This window comes from Rhodnius prolixus, unplaced genomic scaffold (assembly GCF_049639745.1).
Source record: "Rhodnius prolixus isolate KJV_2025 unplaced genomic scaffold, Rpr scaffold_10, whole genome shotgun sequence".
Lineage (NCBI taxonomy): Eukaryota > Metazoa > Arthropoda > Insecta > Hemiptera > Reduviidae > Rhodnius > Rhodnius prolixus.
In genome coordinates, this window is record NW_027411615.1 from 404,467 (window position 1) to 420,639 (window position 16,173).

Sequence of the window (16,173 nt, forward strand, 5' to 3'; positions counted from 1 at the left end):
TAGAAAATAATCCCATCCCCCTCCCACCAAAAATTACAAAGTTATTAACTTACTTGCAGATCCGGAAAGAATGGAATATTTCGTGCCCATTCAACGGCCGAGAATAACAACCTTGCCGCCAATTCGCACATGTTGTCAATTCCCATGATGTTGTTCGGCTGCATACACTGGCCGTACCGAGACGTTGGGTACGGCTCGGCTCTCAACAATAGCGAGATATAGGACGACAGATAGGAATGTCCATTGAATCCAGCGGCTGCAGCTGCTGCAGCAGCCGCTGCTGTCATTGCGTCACCATTGGTCAGTGCATATTGTCCGGGCAGGCTTGGTGGTTGAGTTGGTGGTACTCGACCTCTTTGTACAGCTGTAACATAAACAGGGAACGACAGTTAGACTTAATCATGTTTTAAATATTGATCAACAACAAGAAGAGAATTGGAGCGTACGAATTGATTCTAATTGATTCCATTCTAAGAATCTGAATAATTGAAGTAGCAATTTTGCCTATTTTTTCACTCAGGCTTTACATCCAAACCAGCAAATTAGGTGTCGTGGACGGAGGCGACTAACAAAAAAACTTTACCGCAAATTTCTCATATTAACCATTAAATAAAATCCAAATACTAGACCCCGGGAATCGAACCCACTAAACCAACAATACATCTTAGTTTTGCGGGTCTAGCCTAAAACAGTGTAACATACTTTACTGTAAATTTCTCATATTAACCATTAAATAAAATCCAAAGACTAGACCCCGAGAATTGAACCCACTAAACCAACAATACATCTTAGCTTTGCGGGTCTAGTATCTTAACCGCTCGGCTACCGTGGCGTACTCGGCTTTGGCGGTAAATATACTAAAAAAATTGGAACGATACAGAATCATTTAAGTTTTTAACCAGATTTCTTTATCAACTAACTTATCATCAAACCGATAATTTTCATTCACTACTTCCAGCGTAAATTCCAGTTCCGGAAAATTTGCAATAGTTTTTCTTGTAGAAGAAAATAATTTTAGAAAAGAAAATCATAGAAGTAAACCTTTGATCTTATTAAGTAACTTTATTTAGCAACACTTTTATATAGAAATCATCATGACGTAATCATCATTGATTGATTCCCTTAATTTGATTTGATTGATTGATTGAAGAGAAAGATTGAGTGAGAGAGAGAGAGACGAGAGAAAAAAGGTGACATCAAGGACAGATCTATCATGTTGTACGCACGATATGACAACATATGTACTTAACTATTTTGGAGGGAAGGAGGTTATATAAACATTCTTATTGGAGGATTATTGGAGAAAGCTAATTTGATAGGCTAGCTTCATGTTCCTCATGATGGTACAAATTATAAATAAGATGGGATCAAATATTAGATGCTAAAATATTCTAAGTTTAAATCTAGAATTATTACATTGGAGAAATTTCTAAAAAAAATGGCACCAGACGGCGAAAGATAAATGTATATTTTCACTTTAGAATTAAACGTTTAGTGCCTTCTTCTTTCGTAAAAGTTAGATGGTAAAATTGTTTAGTGAACGCTTAAACTTTTTTTTTTAAGTTTAGATTTATAAAAAAGATTAATTTATAAGCGCACAAATATATATAAAATATAATTACCTAATTCGCTATAAAGAAAGACTTTCTATTTTATTTTTATTTTTCAATAAAATAATTTAAATATTTATCGTGAAATATCTTCATCATCTTATTAAAATAATACATAAACAAATAAATACGTGTGAAAGAGGTATTTAACTAAATTGAGAATGGATAGGAAACGTCGTTGAACATTGCCAGGCTTCAACGTGTCTTCAAGAACAAAGAAGAGATTTCACTTATTCAAAGGTCATCAAAAGTCGTGACTTGCTTTCAAGCCGTATTTATATAGCCAGGATTTAATAGCACAAGGATATCCATATGTGTGTTTTCTATTAAATTGGAAGGAACCTGAATCAGGGAGTTATCCTACCAGTTAGCTTTTGTAGGAAAATTTTTTCTGTTTTTAATTAATTTTTTTTTTAATTATGTGTGAAACATTTTCAATATTGCCAGAGAAATTCTTTTAAGGTCTCAAGGGAGGTTCTAGGGGGAAAAAGGGAAGCCGGGAGTTAAGGTTTAACGATCTATCATTCCCGTTAAATGGCATCCTTCGAAAATTCTGATAGTTCCTCCAAAAATTAATGACTGAGCATTCTGGATAAGGTGTATAACCCCACTAACACCTCAAGGTAACATTCCCTGAGTATTCTAAGGAAGTCCCAGGTAGTGAAAATAGTCGACCTTCTTGGTACCACTCATCATTTCGTACTTCAACGACTTTCAGATATTCTGACGGTTGTTTTCCAAGATTAAGGGTAAAACAAGCTCTGCAAAGAAGTTCAGAAAGAGATGGGAGAGATTTGTGCTATAAAAACTATTTCCTGTTATATATTTCGTTACTCGGAACACACTTCCTCACATATTCCAAAGATGGCCACCCTGGTTAAGGGTTCACCGCTTCCAGGTAGGCAATTCATCTTATTCCTAGATTTATCCCACTTAAAAGTTCTGAAAGTTGTCCCTCCAAAATTAAAGATTCTAGATCAAGTACATTCCCAGGAAAGGGATTAGCTATGAGGTTAGCGTATTGGATTTCCACGCAAACGTCCCGAGTTTGAATCTGTGCCAGCTGTGCTGGCTTTTAGATTTTCTCTTCCTAGGAGCTTCTTATAGCTCATTGTCCGGTGATGGACTGTGTTATCTGTAACGAGTGAACACTGTCCGGAGGCCGGCAGAGCACTATAAAACCTCCGGGCACCAATAACCTTTGTCGCGCCTTAAATCATTAAAAATAAATAAATAAAAATACATTCCCCATTAACCGCGAGGTAACACCTTCCTGGTGCAACTTACTATCCTGAAGCTATCCAGACACAAGCTATTTAAATTAAGAGGGGGAGGGGGAAAGCTCTCCAGAGGAGTTCTCGAAGAGATGGGAGCGAGTAATCATAGAAAACTATTTCCTGTTTGTTATTCTAGGCTAAATATTCCAAAGATGGCCACCCATTTTATCAAGTTGGGAGAGTATTTTATAAGTATTCTCTATAATCACCCAGGTTCTCTAGGGAAATCCTAGGAGTCAGCCAATTGGGATGACCCTATACTGGCACCTAAAAATTCCCTTCTAGTCCCAAGCAGAGTATATCCTACTACCTAACAAGTAACTATCCTGGAGTAGTCGAACGCCTTTGCCAATCTTGGGTTATTTAGGATAGACTTCTTACACCAAACGAGCCCTGGTAACTCTAAGGCTTCCGTTCGCTACAAAGTTAAAGAAAGCAGTATGGCTATTCTCGCAAGATTTTTTCATGTTTTACAGGAAATCCGAGCGAAATTATCATCGTGACAAGACAGGGAACAGACAGACAAACTTCCCTAAAACGAGTTTAAAATTCTCTAACACTAGAAACAGAAGATAGCCCATTAAACGTCATTTCTAAATAATAAAAATCATGTCTACGTCCTTAGATAATATGTAATATTAATTCTAATTTCTAAAAAATAAAAATAGGCGCGTTGTTAGGTGCCAAAAAGTACAGCGTCCAACATTCCCACGGACCAAAATAAAAATACTACTTCCGTTTTGCTACAGCAAGTTGTAGTGGATAAATCACTATATGGATTTACGCATGCGTATTTAAAATTTAGAAAGAGAAATCTAGTATATATTTACATACTAATATTTTAGTTTTCTATTTTATCAAACCAACAACATTCAACCATCAGTTTGATAGATAGTGGTACAGCACAGCATCCTCGATCTGAAGACACAGGAGGATGGGAAAGTGAAATCATATATATATGACAAGATAACGGATACCAATTTTGCTGCTGTAGAAGGCTTTGGCGCATGTTTTATTTTTCTTTTACTGAATTGATTTTTTTAAACTATTCTTTTTATGTACTGTTTAACCATTAATATGAAAAGATATCACATTTCTGCATACGTAGTAGTTCTTATCAATCAATGTTAATGGAAGAAAAATTATTTATTCATTTGTTTAAGACTTTTTCTTTTTATAGCTTTCACCAGCAATCTTTTGAAAGCTTCTACTTTTTTTTTAAAACTACCTGTTGAAGGTACTTTTTTTAGGCACGTCAACATCTGTGTCGTCATCAGGCCTGGAGCTTTTATTTCAGAGCCCAGTTATCCACTAGACAGTGTTTTCTGTTTAGAGATAACACTGTTCATCATGAGACAGTGAACTGTTATGAAGCTCCGACGAAGAGAAAAAAATCCAGAAAAGACTTAGTTTCTGAAGACGAATTCTTGTGTAAAGAAGAAAAAGAAGAAGAAGAAGATAAAAGAAAAGGAGCGATTAGAGAAGATAGGATACTGAAGATTAAAATTAAAAGAAATATCTTCAACATATAAATAATCAATCCTCAAGGCAGTTTCAACTGCAAAGCTCTAAAAGCAAGAAGAGGAAATAAGTTACTGAAAACTTAATAGCATTTATGCTAACATGACCACACTAAGAGAAGTTTGAAAACATTTTTAAGGAAGAAAAAAGCAAATAATTTGCTTGAACAAGCAACACACTTAAAACTAATGAATTATTCGACGTCGAACATACAATACAGACCTTGGAATAGTTTATTAATAGATGAAAATTAATGATAGGGAAAAATATGGCAACGTGTCATTAAAATGTCATTTAAAAAACCAAAAAAAAAAAGTAGTCATTATTCTACCTAATTATATTTTCCTTGCGTTAAATAATTAATATTTTCTTAGGCTCAAAATTTTTCATTTAAAAAAAAAAGAAATGTTATCGAGACTTCTGTTTTAGAAGTTGCTATGGTACTTCCGGTGCTCAATATCGAAAATTTGAGTCGATTCTTAAGGAGGAAGTAGTATTGCTGGATTTGTACATTTTGAGCTTCCGTAGGTAATACTCGTTTTGAGTTTGAGAAAAAGTTTTTCTTAAAAAATAAAAAAAGATGAGTATTTGTGGACCTGTGTTGTTGAACAATATGAACTCTCCAGCTCAAAAAAAAAAAAAAAAAACGACGGAAGTACAAACTTTAAACTCTCCAATTGAGTACTGCAACAGGATGTAACAAATAGCAAACAAAATCTCTAAAACGGAAGTAACATTTAACTGAAGAGTATTTTAAATTATTCTGGAAAATGACGCTAACGATTTTTCTTGAGCATCTTGTGCTCAATTCACGTCTGTAGTTCTTTACCTATTATCACTAAAATTTATTTTTCAAGAAAATTCGTAAAGAGCACTTTGTGGAAGGGAAAGAAAGGTTGTGTTGTACTCTAATGTTCCATTTTAGTGAATTACACGGACCTACCACTCGTATAATATTAAGAGATATTAAGTAAAGTAAAGTAATTGCCTATTTTTTCTGGCGGGGCTAACCATCCAACTACCACAAATTAGGTGTCGTGGACGGAGACGACTAGCAAACATATTTTACTATAAACAATTTTATTCTAACCAATAAAAAGTAGCCGTACGCGGGATTCGAACTCACCGCTCAATACAAAGCCTTGGCTCTTGAGACCCCTAGACCCAACACCTACCCCTTTTAAGAAATATTAAATGAATTTAAAAAAAAAATTCCCAGGCTGGTTTCCGGACAGTGTTCTTTCGTTACAGACAACTGTAAGAAGCTCCTATGAATAAAAAACTCTGAACGCCAGCAGCTGGATTCAAACCTCTGGATCTCGGTGTTGAAATCCAGTATTTGGTAACTTATCCAGCTAAAGCCTTCCCTCCTTAATGATATTAAAATAATTACAAAGAAAAATAAATCGCAAGTCTGACCAAAAAAAAAAAAAAAAAAAATAACAGTAAATAACAGCATTAAAAATAAACAAGCACAACTAACGCTGACAAATAACTCACTAACTTGTGAAAATTAAATGTTTTTTTGAAGACGTTAAAAAATTAACGTGTATGTTAAATGACGTCTTTAAAGACTAAATTGCTGTTAATAAGTTATAAGAGGCGAAACAGCTGTAGAAGAAGAAGCGGCAAAGTTTCAATTATCGAAACCGGTCATTTATCGATAAACGCCCCCCTCCCCCCGGCCAATTCTTTATAATTTTCAGTATTTTTTTTTAGTCAGAGGGGTGAAAAAAGTTTTTAGTTAATTAGGATGAATTATAATGATTAAGTATGTAACACTTGTACAGATAATGTTTGTATGTTCGGTTTTTACGACAGCAAATTATAGAAAGTGTTTACACAACGTAACCTTTCAAATAAATGAAAAATTATTATTTTTTTTTTCTAAAATCAGAGAGCGTTTCTTCTTCTTTAAGAGTCATTTTAAGAAAATAGTCGAGCGCCAAGATGGGGTTAAACCACCATACTATTAACATAGTGGATAGTAATTCTCCATAGAATATTGCCAAACGTTTAATCTTTGACCATTTTTCAAAAAAAAAATTTACATCCTAACGTAGAACCCTCACCACAAGACTTAGAGAAAGAAACTCAAAAGGTAAGTTTTGCGAAAAGCAGTGTACGCGACATCTGGGAAGTTATACCCTGAACATTGACTCTCCTTAGCGGGAGCCATTTCTGGTACATTTAGGAAGCAATGATAGTGTGACATAAATGGGAAGTCCCAAACGTCTAGTTAGTTATCAATAGTTAGAAGTTTATGGTTTACTTCTTCTCTCACTGGACATTCTAATCCAAAGAGCAACTTAAGAAAAGCTAGATCTGGCACTGAATAGCACGTGCAGATTCACCGGAAAGATGGGGGAGGCAACTCTAGATTGACTGCGATACCTTTTATCCTTTAAAAGATAATCAAGGAACCGGTGAAGTTACAAGATGCTGGAGGAGAATACCGATAAATGGAACCAGCTTTTTGAAGCACTATTTAAAAAACGGAACAAAGTAAAAGTAAAGTCAGATAATTGCCTATTTTTTCAGGCGTCCAACTACCAAATTAGGTGTAGTGGACCGGAGGCGACTAACAAACATACTTTACAATTAAATTTCTCATATTAACCATTAAATAAAATCCAAGCTCAAGGTGGCCGGGGAATCGAACCCACTAAACCAACAATACACCTTAGCTTTGCGGGTCTAGCCTCTAACCGCCTAACATACTTTACTGTAAATTTCTCATATTAAACCATTAAATAAATTCCAAGGCCTAAAGACAGGGAATCGAACCCACTAAACCAACAATACACCTTAGCTTTGCGGGTCTAGCCTCTAACCGCCTAACGTACTTTACTGTAAATTTCTTTTATTAACTATTAAATAAAATCCAAGGCCTAAGACCTGGGAATCGAACCCACTAAACCAACAATACACCTTAGCTTTGCGGGTCTAGCCTATAACCGCCTAACATACTTTACTGTAAATTTCTCATATTAAACCATTAAATAAATTCCAAGGCCTAGAAACGGGGAATCGAACCCACTAAACCAACAATACACCTTAGCTTTGCGGGTCTAGTATCTTTAACCGCTCGGCTATCGTGGCGCCTAAATGGAAACAATTGAAAGAAATGTAAATTTTTATATTTTCGACAATCACAACATATCAGAGCATAGTAGACGTTTCGAAGACAGTCTGAGAAGCAGGCTCCTCTTCTTTAGGAGGAGAGTATCATTAATATCATCGATCTTGAAGATAAGGAAGATATCCTGGACTGGAGAGGGTTTGCAAGGGCCTAGTACAGGAAGTAGAGGTACAATAAATTTTGAAAATCGCATAACAACAACAACAACATCAACATCAACAACAACAACAACAAAAATAAAATCTTGCCAAAAGATAAATACGAAATCTCACACAATGATTGAAAACAGCTGCTAAAGAAATCTTAAATAATTTTTTTTTTACTTTTAATAACCAAAAAATAAAATTATAAAGATTCCTTAATTAACTTCACACTTTATCCTTAGATAAAAGCCGTTTTAAACCAGTTTCTTTGTTTCAAAATATATAATTTGATTACGACATTAATATTAAGAAAGACATTGTCTCCAACCAGGAAGTAATATTAACGAATCTGCACATTAAACGTAATAAAAAAAAAATTAAAAAAAAGAAGTTTTTATTACGAGTGGACCGGCCCAAAATATTTCTTATTAAGGACTTATGTCCTTGCAAAAGTTAAGAGTCTATTTAAACTCGACGTCAGATTTAATATCAAACAGAACTTTTTTTTAAAATGTCTTTCCTGTTTCTAAGTAATATGGACCTTTTATAAAGTAAAAAAAATTACGCTACTTTTTTGCCATTTTATCTGTCACATGTTCTTCTAATATTACATATATATTATGCATTACAAATATAGTTAGAATATGTTACAATAAAATGTCATTATAATTTGTCAAATTATCATTTTTTGTTATTTTCTTTCACATACACATACATCATTTGTGAATTAGATAATTTATCGACTCTTTATTTTATAAATTATTACAGTCGATTGCAAATATGTGACACAATTTGTTGAATTATTTGTTATATCTATTTTTTTTTTTATTTATCTATTTGTTTTTTTTTTTAAGATTTATGTGGGCAATATTATCATTTATTTATTTATTTTTTTTAAATCCATGGGCTCTTAATTTGTATCCATTATCTTGATGTGTTTCAGGATCAGTGTAAAAACTTTTAAAGTTCATTTGCATTTCGTTTTTTCTTTCTTCCTAAATTCCTATAAAACCTACGGCCGCTTCGGGTGTGGAACAAAAGCTCTTCGAACTATGAGAGCAATCTACGAGCATCAAAGCAGCTTACTGTGGGCCCATCCCCATGCACAATCTACACATACGAACGGTCTCATACTGGAATTCTAATAATAATTCTAATAAAATGAATAAAGAAAAAAACTGAAAAAGAGAACAAAGTATTAACAGCATGGCAAGTAGCCGTCTGCCGGAAACGCTACGAAACCCAGAAAGCCGGCAGACGGTGAAACATTCGGACGCTCGACTCTTTTCGCAATTCCGCCTCGAGAACGAATCCAGCTCCAACTCGAGCACGGCAGCCCCCAAAAAAAGATTACATTGATACCCAAAACATTACAAAGACAATCTGAAACTTGGCGGATCAGTGACATCACAGCATATCGACAAAATGTTGCTAAGACTCTTATGGAAGAAGAAACGCTCTCTGATATTAGAAAAAATAATTATTTTTTTATTTATTTGAACCGTTACATTAGATACTTCTTATATCTTTTCAATATTTTACAAGAACACCTTTTTTTTTGAGCTCATCGGAAGCTTGGTGTCAAAAAAAAAAATGGAGAATTAAACTCCAAAAACTGACTCCAAAATGTGTAAATATCTGAAGATATGTTCTCCAATTTTTGAAAGAAATTTTTCCCAATTACATCCTTCAGCATTACCGGATGTTATAGGGGTTTACGCGACAAACTTCTCAAAGAATCTATTGATTGCTTAATCAAAACAAACTATCTTAACTTTAAGGGAACCTCTCCAAAAGCTTTGATTGTCAATTTTAAATAAATACAGTCGACTCTCGATAAATCGAAATCCAAGGGAAAAATTCGAATTATCGAGACTTCGAATTATCAAGAAGGGAAAAAAAAATTCGAATTATTAAGAGTTTTTATTATGTATATATGTATGTACATACGTATATTGAAAATACATTTGAGCTTACCTAAGTTTTAGACATATATAGCCTCAAGTAAAATAGTAAAAATAATGAAAACGACAAAAAAGAACCAAAAAATTAACATTTCAATAAATAATAATATACATATGTACCTAATTAAAAAAATGAAGAACAGTTTTTTGTTACAATGTGGCTTGACTTAGTCAGTGACTTAGAATTGTAGAAAGCGTTGATGGAGGAATATTGAAAGTTTTGGCGATATCTTCTTTTTTTCGAACCACTTTTCACGGCCACGATACTGTTTTCTTTGGGTCGGACACAGTAAGGGAGACGTACTTCCCATCGTGACAAACTAAGAAAGAGAATTGGAAAGTTAAACTGAGCTGAAAGAAGGGAAACATTACGCAGGAAATGAACAATAAGCGGAAAATGAGAAGTAAACATTAACTAGGGAAAATTCGAATTATAAAGAGGGGCCTCGTTCGAATTATAGAGCCTTCTCTCTCCCTGTTGTTAAGAAAAGGATTTCGAATTATCGAGCGTATCTAGATACACTACATTTTTTCGATTTACCGAAGTTAACAGCTGTAGAGTTCGAATTATCGAAAAATTCGAATTATCGAGTTTCGAATTAACGAGAGTCGACTGTATTACATATTTATGTTTAGCCCAATCAAATGTGGTTATCATTTCTCTAATTTTCTGTACTTAAGCATCGATAATATAACACGAATCATTGTCCAATCATCAGGAATCGAAACTAATAACCAAAAATCGTAGCTTTGTTTGCCTTGCCTATAAACCGCTCGCCAAAACTGGCGCCTTTGCTAGCTTAGTAACAGAATCCAGATTTAGTAAGGATATTTTTCTAACCCAATAGTTTAAAACAAAGAACAAAAACGATTATAACTTCTAATTTAAATATTAATCATTTACAGTTATTTATCCCACAATTAAGTTTAAAAAATAAGTAAATAAATGCCAATAAATAAACAGTTTGATGTGGTGAAGTAATAATCAACTTACTGAGCCAAGTTATTTAAATAAGTTCTTTTTTTAAAACAAAAACCAGTGTTATATTAATGTATTTTATGCACAATGATACAGTGTGTTGGTGTAGTTGTATTGCACAATCTGTAGTTGCATATTGATGTAGCTGTTGTATTACTAATGACAACTTTTGCATTCCTCCATAAATATAGCTAACTTAATGAGATTTTATATAAAAATTCTTTAGTAAAATATAAATTGCATTACCGTGATTTAAATTTCAGCTTGGCTAAATTTGTTTAAATAATGTAGAATAATAATAATTATTATTAAAGTAATCGCCTATTTTTTCAGGCGGGGCTTAACGTCCAACTACCAATTAGATGTCGTGTGATCGGAGGCGACTAACAACATACTTCACTGTAAATTTCTTTTATTAACCATTAAATAAAATCCAAGGCCTAAGACCGGGAATCGAACCCAGTACCACAATACCTATTAGCTGCGCAGGTCTTAATAATTGTAATAATAATAATTATTATTATTATTATTTAAGTTTTTAATTTCAATTTAGGCAACTTCTTTTTAAATACGTATTTGCATTAATACGAATTGTTTATCGCGAATAATTTCAAAACCAATTATAATTATTTAAAAACAATTTAGTTAATGAATTAGGTGACTTTAACGAACTAGACGGTATGTTTTCTGTTAGCTAATTCAAAGACATTTAGGTGTCCTGGAAGATTTTTTTTCAAATAGACGTTTTAGATTTAAGTGGACGCAATTTGTGTACGAAATTTAAGTAACAAGAAAAACAACGCAAAGAAAACCACAAATCCCCCCCCCCCCCCAAGTCGATTAAATGAAGTTCCGGAAGACTAAAAGACCAATTTGATAAAAACACTTTTCCAGATTTTTTTTTTTTATCCTTAGACTTGAAGCCGAAATCTCTAAACCCAACTGGGCAAATCCAGCCACTGATGGCCCGCAACTGGCCAGCGATGCAACAAAAGATATCCATTACTATCTACACCTGACCACTAAGAATGAAACTCTAAAACTTTGGGATTCATTGTTTCAAAAAGTAAAGCTGCAAGGAAAACAGCGCTACCAGAATTCAAACTCGGAACCTCTACTTTCAAAAATCGATCACATCATTGGGCTAATCCGTAACACCATTTTGTGCACACCATTTTTAATAAATTTAATTTCAAAGAGCTATTTCAAGTGATTTGACAATGAATCTATCAAGTAACAAGAACCATTAAGAAGTGTAATAAATTAATGAACAGTTAAGAAAAGTAAAAATAAATAAAAACTAGAAAAAAAAAGAAGAAAGAAGAATGAGAAATGGAATTCGCATAATCACGTGATTGATAGGTATTAACTTCAAGGCTGATTACATTCACGTGTGTCTGACAGTTTGTCAGTCTTCTTTCTCTGGGTTAAAATAATAATGTTCAAAATAATTTAATTATTTTATTTTTTTGGATTTGTAATGGAAACTGCACCACATGCTTAAAAGTGTCAAAGAAGCGGCCACTTCATTAAAACACAGCTTCCAGTCTTGCCCAAAAAAGGTTTTTTCCACTTTTCCACATCGTAAAGGTCACAAAACAATGAGTAAACTCTTTCTACTTTCCTTTGTTACGTAAGGAAAAGTATTGCAATCGTAAAGAGTTACTTTTCTTTTTTTCAATTCTCATCAGAAATAGATATTTTAAAATCCCCCTAAACAGACAAAAATGGTTTTATAAAATTGATCTGTACACGTCTATCAGTTTGTAAATCTGCTCAGTGAAATTTGCCAAAATTTCAAAATTTGTCATTTGTTTTAAGACACTGAAGAATATATTAGTAAAGTAATTGCCTATTTTTTCAGGCAGGCTATACGTCCAACTATCACAAATTAGTTGTTGTGGACGGAGGCGACTAGCAAACATACTTTACTATAAATTTCTCACATTAACCATTAAATAAAATAAAACCCAAGGTCTAGAGACAGGGAATCGAACCCACTAAACCAACAACACATCTTAGCTTTGCGGGTCTAGCCTCTAACCGCCTAACATACTTCACTAAAAATTTCTCATATTAATCATTAAATCCAACTATCACAAATTAGGTGTCGTGGACGGAGGCGACTAGCAAACATACTTTACTTTAAATTTCTCATATTAATCATTAAATAAAATCCATGGCCTAAGACTGAGAATCGAACCCACTAAACCAACAATACATCTTAGCTTTGCGGGTCTAGCCTCTAACCGCCTAACATACTTTACTATAAATTTCTCATATTAACCATTAAATAAAATCCAAGGCCTAGAGACTGGGGAATCGAACCCACTAAACCAACAATACATCTTAGTTTTGCGGTTCTAGTATCTTAACCGCTCGGCTATCGTGGCGCCTCTCAAGAATATATTTAGTTTCCTTGAACAAAATTAGACAAGTATCACCGAAAATATCACTTTATTCAATTGATTTTTTTTTCTTTTTTTCAGCTTTATTTTTCTATTTATTAGAATTGTATACCCAAATTGCGTCCAAGTAAAACTATATTAATTATGAAACATTTTCGCAGGGAATCTTTCTTAAGGCAGTCCCCTAGGGCACAGGACGCAGGAGTGGAGTCACACTCCCTTAAAAAGTTTAATGTGCTCATGAACTCAATAATATAACAGGAATTTAATATAAAATTAAAAGATGTTGCCCCCCTTTATTTTAAAAATTAGTTTTAATAAAAAGTTAAAACCTGGCACGATCGTCCAAATACCATCTCTTAACAGTGCAGTTCAGAAATTATGCAACATTTTTTTTTTTAAAAAAAAAGCTAAATTTCTTCAATTTTTTAATGTCTATGATATTTTCATATCTCCTGCTGTCAAAAATGTCCTTCTAAAATATTGCATATTCACGTTCAATAAAAATATAACAGAAATATCTAGGACACCAATAATATTATCACTTATTATCCTATAATTAGTTGATCGCCAGATAATTTCAATAATTCAATCAGTATATTTATTCACTTTTTTATATTCGACATTTTACTTATTGAAAAAAATAATAATTGTAAATTACGCGTTATCTCAGGGAGCTAATCTCAGAAACTAAAGCTACCTGTTCACACCCAATAAAAACTAAGACTTGGCTGAAACGATTGTAGAGAGGGGGAAGGTGGGAAGCGTATATTTATAAATAAAAAGTAGTAAAAGAACAGTTATCACAATATCTGATCTTTAAGAATTCGAACAGCTGTTAATTTAGTTAACACGATTTCTTATCTTTTCTCTATTTACACGAATATAATGCGTGTGTGTTAGTAGTGCAGGTAGTAATTATAATTATAGATAAAGTTAATAAAGAGCTACCTGTTACTTAGTAGGTAAGGAAAAAGGGAGGGGATTAGCGCATACTGGACAAGGCGGAGATCCTAGGTACGAATCCAGCTGCTGGCCTTTAGATTTTCTCTTCCTAAAAGCTGCTTACAGGACTACACTGTCCAGTTAAGGTATACAGTTATTTTTTTACTAATTTTCGAAAAGGAAAAAAATTAAAGATTTTCTTTAAAAATGGAGATTTTTCTAAAAAAATAAAGTAAGGTTATTGCCTATTTCTTCAGGCAGGCTATACGTCCAACTACCAAAGTAGATGTCGTGGACGGAGGCGACTAGCAAACATACTTTACTGTAAATTTCTATTATTAACCATTAAATAAAATCCAAGGCCTCTAGACAGGGAATCGAACCCACTAAACCAACAATTCATCTTAGCTTTGCGGGTCTAGCTTATAACCGCCTAACATACTTTACTGTAAATTTCTTTTATTAACCATTAAATAAAATCCAAGGCCTAGAGACCGGGGAATCGAACCCACTAACCAGCAATACATCTTAGCTTTGCGGGTCTAGCCTATAACCGCCTAACATACTTTACTGTAAATTTCTTTTATTAACCATTAAATAAAATCCAAGGCCTAGAGACCGGGGAATCGAACCCACTAACCAGCAATACATCTTAGCTTTGCGGGTCTAGCCTATAACCGCCCAACATACTTTACTGTAAATTTCTTTTATTAACCTTTTAATAAAATCCAAGGCCTAAGACCGGGAATCGAACCCACCAAACCAACAATACATCTTAGCTTTGCAGGTCTTGCCTCTTAATCGCTTGGCTACCGTGGCGCCTAATCTACAAACTTATAGAATAAATAAGTAAGAAAAAATGTAGAAAACCTACAGAAACTCGAAGCTCAATACAAAACTGGAGATTTTTCTAATTATAATATTTTTAAAAAAAAATCTTTCATAAGGGTGAGTTTCTTGTATGAGAAAAACGGAAAATTAATTTGAGCTGGTTCTCCCTCTCACTCGCTCTCTCAATTTCTCTCTTTGCTGAGCTTTTGCTATTCTGCAAAATCACCCTCATGATTTATGAGCGATCATTTGCATCAAAATTTATTAAATCCCTTAAAGGAAGCAGGAATTCCCTTTATAAAAAAACTACCTCTCCTCCCTCTAGCTAGCTATTCTTCCAATCGCCCTTATTGGAACTGACCATAGGCTAAAAAAAAATCAAAAGTCATGCTGAAAATATTTCATATAAGGAATTTTCATCAATATCTTGGGCAGTGGAAAAAACCCAAAAATTTATTTACGCTACCGCCACACAAAATAGTCAAAAACCATTAAACCTCCACCATGAAAATATTGGTTAGTTATATTTATTAAGAGGTGCAGCGATTTCCTTCCGGTCACGTGGAGGTCAATCGTGAGATTTCTCGTCTCTCCTTTATTATGGCTACTCACTGATTATTAGGAAAGGTTCGAAACGCTCTTCCATTGATAAATCGACATGCTCATTAATTTTTATTGGCTAGCTGTCACGTTTACCAAGCTTTCAAGAAAAAAAAAGCTTCCAATTAAAATATTTCTATTTGAATGGAACGAGCTAGGTTACAAGAAGCAGGTTATGTTTCTTTTCCTCATTTAATAATAAATAAATAAAATCTAGCGAGTTAACTTCGGTTTTCCCTCAAATAGAAAGAAAATTCACAAACACAATTTGGTAAAACAGAAAATTTCGTGACATAAAATATATGTATATTATGGGGTAAAACTTAACTATCACAATACTTCCGTTCTTTATATACGTACGTGTGTGTATACTCGTATGTTTTGTGGTATACGTATTATACAATAGTGAGGTTAAAAAATGGTTACCAGTCTAATAGGCCGTCGACTGATTATGATACTATGATTGATTGTTACCCACTGATGATGAAGCAGTAGAGGTGGGAGAGAAGAAGATTTCAAAAAAAAGATAGATGAGAAATGGTCCTCCTATATGAGAGATGCTGTATACTAATGTTAAATCGTTTGACCTCTGTTACACACCTTCTTCTAACACAGTTATGATGATGATGATGATGTGGTGGTGATGAGACGTACGAGTGTGTGTGTGTGTGTGTGTGTGTGTGTGTGTGTGTGTGTGTGTGTGTGTGTGTGTGAGTCCGCAGCATCCATGTGCGTCAGTCTGTCTATATGTAT

The 16,173-nt window shown here is 33.8% G+C and overlaps 1 protein-coding gene across 2 annotated transcripts in view; it reads right to left on the reverse strand.

Annotated features, from left to right (window-relative positions):
• Positions 1-16,173, reverse strand: part of svp (COUP transcription factor 2) — a 282,909-nt gene that overhangs the window by 113,631 nt on the left and 153,105 nt on the right. For both annotated transcript variants that reach the window (XM_074133569.1, XM_074133568.1), the window contains exon 4: positions 54-364. In XM_074133569.1, coding sequence (XP_073989670.1) covers positions 54-364 — 311 coding nt within the window. The remainder of the gene's footprint in view (positions 1-53; positions 365-16,173) is intronic.